Source organism: Prionailurus bengalensis, chromosome E1 (assembly GCF_016509475.1).
Source record: "Prionailurus bengalensis isolate Pbe53 chromosome E1, Fcat_Pben_1.1_paternal_pri, whole genome shotgun sequence".
Taxonomy (NCBI): Eukaryota; Metazoa; Chordata; class Mammalia; order Carnivora; family Felidae; genus Prionailurus; species Prionailurus bengalensis.
Window position 1 is genome coordinate 53,315,224 of NC_057347.1, and position 11,025 is coordinate 53,326,248.

At 54.8% G+C, this 11,025-nt stretch overlaps 1 protein-coding gene across 3 annotated transcripts; it reads right to left on the reverse strand.

Moving 5' to 3' along the window:
- Positions 1-1,996: 1,996 nt before the first annotated feature.
- Positions 1,997-11,025, reverse strand: CPSF4L (cleavage and polyadenylation specific factor 4 like). Of its 3 annotated transcripts, none has more exons than XM_043585149.1 (5): positions 6,348-7,245; positions 5,318-5,411; positions 4,801-4,840; positions 3,458-3,622; positions 1,997-2,479 (listed from the first exon to the last, which is right to left on the reverse strand). In XM_043585149.1, exons 1-5 carry the CDS (start codon positions 6,457-6,459, stop codon positions 2,387-2,389), a joined length of 504 nt encoding a protein of 167 aa, XP_043441084.1. In that variant the 5' UTR covers positions 6,460-7,245; the 3' UTR covers positions 1,997-2,386. The 3 variants fall into 3 exon arrangements, with proteins under 3 accessions (XP_043441084.1, XP_043441083.1, XP_043441085.1); XM_043585150.1 differs by lacking the exons at positions 1,997-2,479; positions 3,458-3,622; positions 4,801-4,840 and adding exons at positions 9,402-9,554; positions 10,297-10,347; positions 10,894-11,025 and having other exon boundaries at positions 4,850-5,411; positions 6,348-6,443; XM_043585148.1 differs by lacking the exon at positions 1,997-2,479 and having other exon boundaries at positions 2,888-3,622.

An 11,025-nucleotide genomic window follows, 5' to 3' on the forward strand; every position in this document is an offset into this window, starting at 1 on the left:
GGATTCTTAAATGGTCCGGGAGACTTTGAAGAAGCCGTTAGTATCTCCAGATGCTGGAGTTCCTTGGTTTCTGGCCACTCGCATTTCTGCCATGTGGGGTGAGAGGGTGCTTGAAGACCTTTCATCAGGTCTTTTAACGATTTCCTCATAATGTTCCAAACAGTCTGAGTTGTTGAGGTCAGCAGAGAGCCGTTGATTCTTGTCCTAGATTCCGGTCCAGACAAAGTGCTTGATCAAAGGAGCAGTTTCCGCTTACAGTAGCAATGTAAACTTGGCTCGTGAGGCTACATTTAGTGCTCAAATCTGCAAATATCCCTGCAAGATCAGTTCATTTGCGCAGCCAATCCTAATTCTGTCTGTGACCTGGCAGATGCAGGGCTCCATCCAGAAAGAGGAGAGATTCTTTTCAAAACTGGGATCGTAGATGAGTGAGGCCCTGTTACCTGCAGGCGTGAGTCAGGAGTAGCTGCTCATCACAAAGCCAAGAAAAAGAAGCTAGGGATGCTCATAACCTGATGTTCCGTGTTAAACGGCCTCCTTGATGTCGTCTCCCAAAATGATGCCTCGTACCTCCCACAGCACAGGCAGGAGCCCCCTTAGATGAGCCCGCCCCCAGGTGAGCTACAGTGTTGGTTAGGTTCTGCTTCCAAGGCAGCGGCACGAATTCCCAAACAAATCTTCCAGCAGCATGCAGAGAATCCATACGAGCGATCCGTATCCGCCTTTGAGAAGACTTCAGGGGAGGGTCCCGTTCCAGAATGTTGGAAATACTTCCGGGCAGGCCCAAAGGCCATGGCTGTGCCCACGTGGTCTGTGTAGGGTGGGTTATCCCTGGTCTTAGCTCCTGGGATTGAAGCCTGAGTGACTGTATCTGAAATACGGAGTTTACTGGGGAAAGTACTTTCTTCTAATACATACCAGAGTATTTAGTTATTAAAGATAATCATTTGTGTATTAGCAACAGGGTGTTTTACTTGTTCCAGGAAACCTCGCTGCCGCTGTTCTTAGTCCTTTACCCTGATTTGCAGATTATCCTAATTCCCCTGCTCCCTGTGTTCCTCCTGTATGTTCCTACCACCACTCTTCATAACAGTAGTTTTAAAATTTTCCTCTCACCTGGTTATTTGCCTCTTCCAGACCCTCACCTTTGAGATGGGTGGCTGTGGCCTGGGGCGAGTTGTCTGACTTCCTGGAGCCTCTTTGGAGGTCTGGACTGTAAAGTGGGGACAGTTATACCTACTTTGCAGAGACTTGGTGGGATTAGAGGCCCCGCGTCGGTAAATTCCAGCAAGGGCCCACGTGTGGTAGGAATTAAATTCTAACGGCTCTTCTGAACCCCCTGTGGCCTCATGCTACTTCAGATTCTAAATGTGAACCAAGCGAGAACAAGCCCGCCACGATCCCCGCTAAAACGTGGCTACCCTCCGGGGCCTGCTCTGTCAAAAGCCAAGTGCTGTGCAGAGTTCTTTACCTGCATTCTCTCATCCCATCCTTAGGACCACCCTGGGAGGCTGGCGCCATTACGCTTATTTGTCACACTGAGGAGACTGAGGCTTGAGGCTGAGTAGTTTGCCTACACGGCTGTGTGGTTTTTGTCTCAGCAGCCCAGGCGGGGCTGCCGTGCAGGCCCCCAGAACCTGCGGGCCTCGTTCTTCGATCACCCTGTCCCCTTACCTTCTAGCTCCAGGCGGCCGGGTGGCCGTCTCCACCTGCCACAGGCTGGTGGGGGTGGGGGGGTGCGTCCTACTCACACCTTCTACTGTTTTCTCCATTTCTCCAAAAGTCTCTACTTGAACCTCCCCGCTCCTCTCCCAGTGGGTCAGACTCACTTGACTCCCGCATCCGCGTAAACAGAATGGCATTAAATGGCCCAGGTCACGCCCCTACCTCCCCAGGATAAGACTGGTGTGTACCGTCTCCCCCCCCCATAATTCCTCACATCGGGCGTGCACAGGATCCAGCCTTAAATTTCAGTAAGCCGTAACAGGGAAGCAGCTGTCATGCCAAAGGAAACCACGGAGTTTAATCACCAGTTTGCAGCAGCAGGTGAGGCCACGTGCACGGGAACTGCCCCGTGCAGCCCAGGCTGGTCTTGTAGCGGGTGCGGGAGCCGCGCAGACGGGGGCGGCTGTTCCCACTAGCTTGGGTTCAGAGTTTATGTACATTCTGCTCCCCCGTTTTATGGCTAACTCGTCCTGCCGCAGGTTGCGTGCCTCCAGTCCTGTTGTGTTTCTAGCAGCTCGTTCACGGACAGAATGAGAGGAAAGAAGCCCGAACGCAGCACGCTACTCCCACATCTCCTACCCTGTTGAGGCGGACAGTAGGGTTCACTGGGAACAGAGAGGACCCCACAGCGTGGCCACTGGGTGTCTTCACTAGAAGGTCTTCAGTTACCCCACAGACCAGGGGTTACTTTTTGATAACTCCTACCTGTTGGAGTCTTTCTACACTTGCTGGCATAATGGCCCGGTTTTCGACACTAAAAGAAAAAGATTAAGGGTGTAACTTTTCATCAATTCAGATCTCAGTAGAAACATCTTAACCTGTCTAAGGAACCACAAAAGCTAGTTAGCTGCCTAAGTAGCTTTTTTTTTTCTTAACTTTATTTATTTTCAGAAACCGAGACAGCACAAGTGGGGGAGGGGCAGAGAGACTCCCAAGCAGGCTCCACACTCAGCGCGGCTGACAGGGCTTGAACCCATGAAGCCGCGAGATCCCCACCTGAGCCGAAACCAAGAGTCGGATGCTTAACCGACGGAGCCACCCGGGTACCCTTGATGGATTTTATCTTAAATGAAGCTCCGTTTCAGGCCTGAGAGACCTTGAGATTCAAGCCATTATCACTATCCCAGAGAACAGGGCTCTGGATGTTCAGAGGCCCCAAAAATGAAACGTATGAGAGAGGCAAGGGCCCTGTTTCCTGGCCTCTCCCGGTGGAGCTTGCTCTTACAGTGTAGAGCGGCCAGAAGCGCAGGAAAGTCAGGGCGCCTGGCTGGCTCAGTTGGTGGAACGTGGGACTCCTGATCGCAGGGTGGGAAGTTGGAGCTTCACACTGGGTGTAGAGATTACTTACAAATAAAATCTCTAAAATAAAAAGCACAGAACAGCATAGAGTTTATCTCGTGAAGGTATGTATGATGTTTTTCTTCTTGATAAACCAGGGGAAAAAAGGAAACCAAAGTGCTACATTCCCTTAGGAAATCCTGCCCCCTAAATCTGGAGGACATTCTAGATCAACTCAGAACTGGTAACGCAGCAAAGAAGGTAGTGAAAGCTGTTTAACTTAGTAGCTTTTAAAGAAAGTCTTGTCTGGCCAGAGAGGTAAGTCAGATGAGGTCGTGGAGACTTAGGGTAACATTGGGGTTACCAGTGCCCGCTCACTGCCCTCATTCACACCCCTAGGCCCCAGTGTGGTGGTCTTACCTGACCCGAAGGGAGTCGCACCGCAGCTACTCACCCTGTAGCACGTGCCGGGCTCTGGCGCCCTGAGTCCCAGGTGGTAGGAGACCAGGTGCTGCTGGGGCCTCTGAGCGGGGAGAAGCGGTCCCTCCGGCGGGGAAGGGGGCCTGCGAGGCTCCCAGGCACGAGCAGGAGGGGCTGAACCCCGTGGCCAGTTGACAAGCTGCTGATAAAGTCAGGAGAAAACACTGCAGACGTGGCGACTTTGCACTGAGGGCAGGGGCTCCGGCCAGGCGTGTACATGCAAAGCAGGTTTCAAGGTGCTTTATTGCGGCGTTAATTGCCGACAGCGTGGCTCCCGAGGAGCCTTAGACTTGGGCTTGTGGACCGCCCACAGTCATTGAGGAGGCTTCCCACCTTCCAGCCAAGATCCCACCTGGAAGCGGCAGAGGGCGCCCTTCCGAGCCGGCGCCGGCCTTCCCTCTGGCTGAGGGACCGGATGTGGGGCCACTGATTGACAGGGGCTAAGCGCCCGCCCCCCGTTCCCACGCCTATTTTGACCTCCTTCAGACTTAACTGGCCGTCCGACTTTCAGTCTTCCGGACCAGGGGTCAGCAAAGACTCTCTGTAGGAGCCCAGAGAGGAAAGATTTCCGGCCTTGCAGGCCGTCTGGGCTCCGGCGCAGCCACTCCTAAGCACGAGACCGGCTGTAGATGACGCGTACATGAGCGTGGCCCGGTTCCAATAAAACTACGAGCACTGACATTTTCATTTTCACGTGTTACAATATTTCTGGTTTCTTTCCCCTACGATCTTTAAAAAAAAAAAAAAACCCACTGCAAGTGCTGGGCTGTACAAAAATAGGCAGTGGCCCGATCTGGCCCCCAGGCTGTAGTTTGCTGACCCCTGATGCGGGTGCTCGTCAGTGCTTGGTAGCAGTGGGAAGAGTATGTGTTCCCGCAGGGACCGGGCACAACCAGGATGGCCCCGATGTAGAGGAACGACTTTGGACCGCAAGCCCGGAGCTGGGCCCCTTGGTCTTTATCAAAAAACCACGCACATCGGGCGCCTGGCTGTCTTAAGTTGGAGGAACATGCGACTCTTGATCTCAGGGTCGTGAGTTGGAACCCCACAGGTTGCTTACACACACATGCCGCCCACTAAGGAGAATTCGAGCGCTGATGAGCTGAGCAGGGCTGCTACCTGCCGCAGAGGCTGCAGAGGTGGGAGGGGGTCTGGGCCGTGGCGGGTGCCTCTCCCGGGACGGGTACTTGGAGCGGATCGTGCGAGGGTGAGGGCAGCTGGGCGTAGTGCGGTGCCAGACAGAGTAAGCGCTCTCCAGGGAGCGCGTGCGGTAAAGGGAACGAAACACCCCTGCCCCCTCCCTGCCTGCACACTCACCTTCGTGAAACTCGGGTTGAATAAAAGATTCATCTTGGGACTGAGGGAAGTACAGAGAGAGAGAGAGACAGTTACAGCCTGGCTCCAGCCCTCCATCACCTGCTCATTAGCGTGCTCCTCGCCAGCCTACTGCGGATTTCCGGTTTCTGAGCCCCCTGGGGAAGGAGCCCATGCCCCAGCCAGGGGATGACGGAGAACTGCAGAGGGTTGGGGTGGGTTTTAAGTGTTTCTGCTCATTTCTAGAACAGTTTGGGAAGAGCTACATGCCTGTCAGCCCCGCACAAATACACATGAACAGCCTGGGGTAGAGTTTGGTGCAGCACCTGGGGGGGGGGGGGGGAGCGGGGGGGGGCATGCAGGGTGAGTTAGCAAGGAAATCACTGCAGGGGGGAGGGGGGGCATGCTCACCAGACACTTCATTTTCCACCTTGGACCAGTGAAGGTATAGAAGGATCTAGATCCAGAAGCCAGAAAGCAGGCACCGTACTAGAGTTGCTAATCCAGGTGTCATACTTACTGTGCAAATTGGCACCTGGGTCCCTCGGGGCAGAAGCCCACGAAGTAGTTAGCACACATTATCTTACGGACATGGCGGTGTTTGCACAGGGGACCTGCTGGGCAGAGAACAGCCAGAAACACACATGACAAATCTCACCGGGAGGGTATGGCAGTCATAGCTCTCCACTTAACAGGGTATATAAACCTTGTCCTTTCCTGCCCAAAGCACCTGCTTCCTAGCCACGTGACTGAGAGGGGAATGGCCACCTCAGAATGTGCTGGGGTGGGTGCCAGCTGGCCAGTGCTGAGCAGTGGGGTCGGAGGCATCCCTGACACACTGCATCTTGGAGGATTTACGTGGTTGTAGACTGTCATTTGTCACCTTTACTTAGCTCCAGAAGCTACAGCTGAGGAAAGACTAACCCCACCACAGCTTACTAATTGTCCCCTAAAATACCCCCAAAGGAACACTGCTGAGGACTCAGAACAGTGCACCTGAACACCAATGAAAGTAAAGGGCGCAGTACTCAGAGCACAGGGACTCCAATGGGGGGCCCCTGCCTCTTAATGGGGCAGGTGGAGCACGCTTAGGTGACAGCACTCCCTCCCCCAGGTGGGTAAAAGAAATAGACAAGAGAATGCATGTGGTCGGTCTCCCCTGGACCAGACCCAATGCCAAGGGCTTCCTGTGAGGTCCTATATCTGCCAGCTCAATAACCCTATGAAGGAGCTGTTTCCCCTTTCCATAAGTGAGGAACTGCGTTCAGCAATTCGTTCAAGGTCACGCAGCTGATACATTCTGAAGTCACTGGGATCTGAACCCAAGTAAGCCCGCTGGGAGAAGCCATGCCAGGCTGAATGTTACAATACACAGAAGGTTCTTTTCCATCAGGGCGAGCCTGGGGGAGAACTATGGAAAGGTCTTCCGTTGGGATTTTAACCCAGGGGCACACCCCCATGGGGCCTTATCAGGCATATGCATCCTTCCCCTGCTGGGGACACCCCCCACATCGTGATCACCTAGTGCTCCCTTTCCATCGGGGCCTCACCATCCTTGCAGAAACCTTGGTCATACCAAGGACAGTCCCGGGTCTTGAAAGCTGGCTTCACGTGGAGAAAGGGACATTCCTTGTTGTTGCAATCACCTGAAAAGTCCAGCATTCTTTAAAAACGGGCTCATCTTAACGCTCATTTCCACCCTCCCCAAAGTGGACTGACCGCCTTGCCTAGCCTCCACTTGCCTTCCTTCCACCAGCAGCAGCTTTTGGAAGACAGCAAGGATTTTCTAATCCTTCTTGCAATCTAAGAAGAATGGATCCCAATACTACTTGCTAAGTAGGACTTGGGTAAGAATAAACACATCTGGAAGAGCAGAGGCAGGGCCAGATATCCAGAGGGAGGGACTGGAACGGAAGGCATCTGGAGGCCACCAGAGAGGAAGGAATGAAGAAGAGGCGGGGAGAGGAGAGCCAGAGCGAGCCCCTAAAGATCCAAGAGGACACAGTGTGGATGCGTTTCAATCAAGGCCCTCTGTGCTTCGTCTCTGCGACGGAGACCTACGGTGCTTCTAGAACCAGGGTACAGTCCTTTCTGGCGGACAGGCCAACAAGACCAGCTCCAAAGCTGGTGGTGGTCTGATGCTAGATGCTACACAGGGACCCCTATGGTTGCCCGATGCCTGTGCTGTAAGCTGTGGGTTATAGACCAAGACTCGGGTCCTCTAGAAGGAGTCAGCCTCGTGGGACAGACCACTGGAGAATTGTTGTAAGAACACTCTTAGATTTCTTGCAGGAGCCCAGGGCTCTGAAGGAGCGTGGAGAGGAATCAGTTCATCTTTCACCTCATGTGAGTAGAGAAGTGGTGGATGCTTCCAATCCCATCCTCCTTAAAAGCCTACAACTCACGGGTGCGCCCGGGTGGCTCAGTCGGTTGGGCAACTGACTTCGGCTCAGGTCATGATCTCATGGTCTGTGGGTTTGAGCCCTGTGTCGGGCTCTGTGCTGCCGGCTCGGAGCCTGGAGCCTGCTTCGGATTCTGTGTCTCCTCCTCTCTCTGCCCCTCCCCTGCTCACGCTCTGTGTCTGTCTCTCGATAATAAATAAACGTTAAAAAAAAAAAAAGTCTACAACTCGGTGCTTCTCAGAGCCAAAAGGACTTGATGGTGTTCGCCCCATTGGTTTTCAAACTTCTCCAGAGATCTACTTAAAGGTCGCCCTTCTGCAAAGCAGGTTTCACCGCTGATGCCTAAGAACAATTTGAAATCACCATTCCTTCCTGGCCTTCCCGTCTCACAAACGAGGACAGCAGTGCTCAGAGGGGGAACTGCCATGTGCAGCCCAGGGCAGAGTGCAGCCTCTGGGCTCCCGCCTTTTGAGGAATGGAAGTGACATCCCTCCCCTAGGGCTGGCGAGCGTTTGATCTAGGAGGCAGCGGGCGGGAAGTCACCTGCCAGTGCAATGCTGCCTTTCTGTCCTGGCCTGGATGCGCCTCGCTGCATTCCTCTGGCGGCCAGCAGGTGGCACCCGCGCCTCACCCTCCAGTCAGCCTTTTCGGAGTCCCCCAGGTAGCTGTTAGAAGAGGCCAGCCAGCTGCAGGGCCCAAGACCCTGGGCCCCCTCAGCTGCCCCTTCCCACTCCAACACCTCCCAACATAATGTTCTACATAAAACAGTTTACTTCCAATAAGAACGATAATTACTTTGGGGCGCCCCGGGGGCTCAGTCGGTTAAGCGTCTGACTTCCACTCAGGTCAGGATCTCAGTTTCCGTGAGTTCGAGCCCCGCATCAGGCTCTGTGTTGACAGCTCAGAGCCTGGAGCCTGCTTCAGATTCTGTGCCCCCCTCCCTTTATGCCTCTCCCCCACTGGTGCTCTGTCACCTTCTAGCTCTCAAAAATAAATAAATGTTATAAATTTTTTTTCTTGAATGGTAAGTGGCATTTTTAAATGAAAGAGGTTTAGGTGCTGGCCAAGGGAAGCTGAGCTTCAGGTAAACTCTGTCCTTCCCTTCCAAGAACACATGCAGGCTGCGGGACCTCAACTCCCAGCAGGCAGGACACAGAATTTTGGCCTGGGAGGAGCTCTTTGGGGATGCTTCGCCTTCTTTCCAAATAGCCGGGACCTCCCCCCACTGCCCCCCCGCCACTGGCACTAAGGGCAGCTTACCCCAAAGCTGCCCCAGTCAGAGACGTCCCTGAAGACTGTGGCAGCTCTCTGTCCCTCCAGGTCACTCTTTTGGAACACAGTTTGAAAAGCACTGGACTAGATAATCCTTAAGGCTCCTTCCAGCTCTGGAAAGCACTGAGCTGTAGAATTTCACTGGGAAGATATTTTACAAGATCTGAGGCACACTTGCCGATTCAATCTTAAATGAGGTGGCAAGTGGTTGTGGCTTCCTGCCCCGGGCAGCCCTGTGCACGACAAAAGGAGGTCTGAAGGCCAGAGAGAAGGAGGACACTGGTCCCAACCCGACCACACAAGATAATTTTAGAGGCTGTGCTTCTGAACCTCATGACTGTGTGTTTACAGTGACCCTGCATTGCCAATAAGAGATGCTAGTTTTCCGCTTACGGAAGCAATGCAAAGTTTTCTTCTAAAATAACACTCCGTAAAACAAGACAGTCGGAAGAATCGACAGTGACACAGGTCAACGGCACAGGTGCTTTCTGTGTTCGGCAAGCATCGTGAAAGTGGCTTTCAAATCCTGCTGTTTGGGAAACGCTGGCCCGGACCCACCCCGGGGACAGAGACACGGCCCATTCCAGGCTTATTTCCGGACAGTCAGTCCGGGTATGTGATTAGCCAGGACTGCAGAGGGAAACAATTCGGCCTTTGAGTCCAGCCTCACCCCACCCTTCCCGTGGGGGTGGGGGTGGGGGTTACTAGCGTGTGCCCGAGCCTGTGGGCCAGTGAAACAGGGATCCCAGAGTACAGTTCCACTGTTCCTAGGGGGCTGGAAAAGCAGGCGCCTGGGGCTCAGAGAGGCCCGGTCGGCCACCGGAGACATACACAGTCTCCTTTGGGCTTCCCTGTCACACGTCTTCCTGTCTCCCCAGTCCCCACTGCCAACCCCCCTAGGTAAGGGCTGGAGCCAGGAAGGGGCGTTACCGAACTTGGAGTCGAAGTAGCACTCGGGCATCCTGGTGACGTCGTACTGGTGCAAGAAGTTGCACTGGCCGCCCTTCTTACACAGTCCCCGCAGCCAGTGCTTACACACCACCATCTTCTCCCCTCGGTTGTGCCGGAGGGGACAGAGCTTCCCTGGGAACAGCAGAGCAGCCAGCTGGGAGCACCCCCACCCCCTGCTTGCCTGGGATTCCCGAGGAGCGTGCCCCTCGTCCATCCCGTCACCTCACCCCTGGTGGAGGCCACACGCAGGACGGGCTGCCTTAGCACTGCCACACCTTTGCCCAAAGTTTCCTCTCTGCCTGGCCTGCTTCTCAAACCCCGGGAAGCCCCAGGGGGTCAGGACAGCTCCCAGCAGCCTCACAGCCCCCCTCTCCTCCAGGCTCAGGGTGGGGCTCCTACCAGAGAGCAGAGCCGTGGCTCCAGCCCGGGACCCCCACCCAGCACGGCCCCTGGCACATAGTGCTTGTTAAGGGCCTGCTAAAACCAGGTCTCAGAAACCCCCCTCAAAGGTTGTGTTTCCTGACCCCGGAGACCTAACGTGCTGACCTAAGAGCCGGCTTTGTAACTAACAACTTAGAAGGAAGTAGAAATGTCCTGTGTGACTCTGTTACCTTCTTACGGGGGGTACGGCCATCAGCAGGAAGGATGCCCCGGTTCCCAAGTTCCTAAACAGGACCAGCCTCATGCTTGGCCACCCCTCTGATAGAATGTGAAGGTTGCTGGGAAGGGGTTCTTTGTAAATAGTCCTACCCTCACCCGGCCAATGACTCGCTTGGGTGTGACCTTCCACCAGAGCACTTGGATTTCTTTGCAAGAGGGCGTGGATGTGTAGACGGCCCCAGCCCCCCACGCCCCGGTTCACCTGCTGACCCACCTTTCTCACAGAGCCCTTTAGCGAAAAAGTTGCACACAGCTGAGCCCGACTCTAGAAGGGGAAGAAGGAAAGAGAGAAGGTAGCTTCACCAGAGGCTGCACCTGCCAGGGGGTTTTTCCTCCTCAGGAAGTCCCTACCCACCCCCACCCACCCCCGCAACCCTGAACCTCCCCAAAGCTTGGGCCTGGGGGCTAGGGCCTGGCTCTTTGGATGCTGGCCTCCAGAACCAGCCTCAAGACCTCAACACCTAAGCCCCCAACTCTGAAACACAGGTGATGGAGGGGCCCAAGGCAACTCAGGAGGCCAATGTGGACTTTCCTGGCTTCTCACCATTCCCTTTCTGTATCTCTCTGCTTTCCCCGTCTGGAAAATGGGCTGCCTGGAAGTCAGCTCCATTCTCCTGGAATCCTGGAGAGTATGTAAGAGGGGAGCCCTCAGCCCCCGAGAAGGGGGGTGCTGAGCTGAGAATCACGGGTGGCAGGCCCCAGTCCCCAACTCGGTCCCCCTGGTGTGCCGCAGTGAAGGGGCTGAGCGGAGGAGCCCAGAGAACGGCGCAAGGTCCCCCAGGGGGACGGCTGACACCCTGTCCTCACTCACTGTCCATGCCCTGGAAAGGCAGGAGTCCAGTGCCCTTTTGCATCTCTACATCCTTCTCGAAGGTGAAGGTGAACTGCTCTAGCCCAGCAATGATCTCTTGCATCTTCCATCTCCTGCCGAGCCGCCCAAACC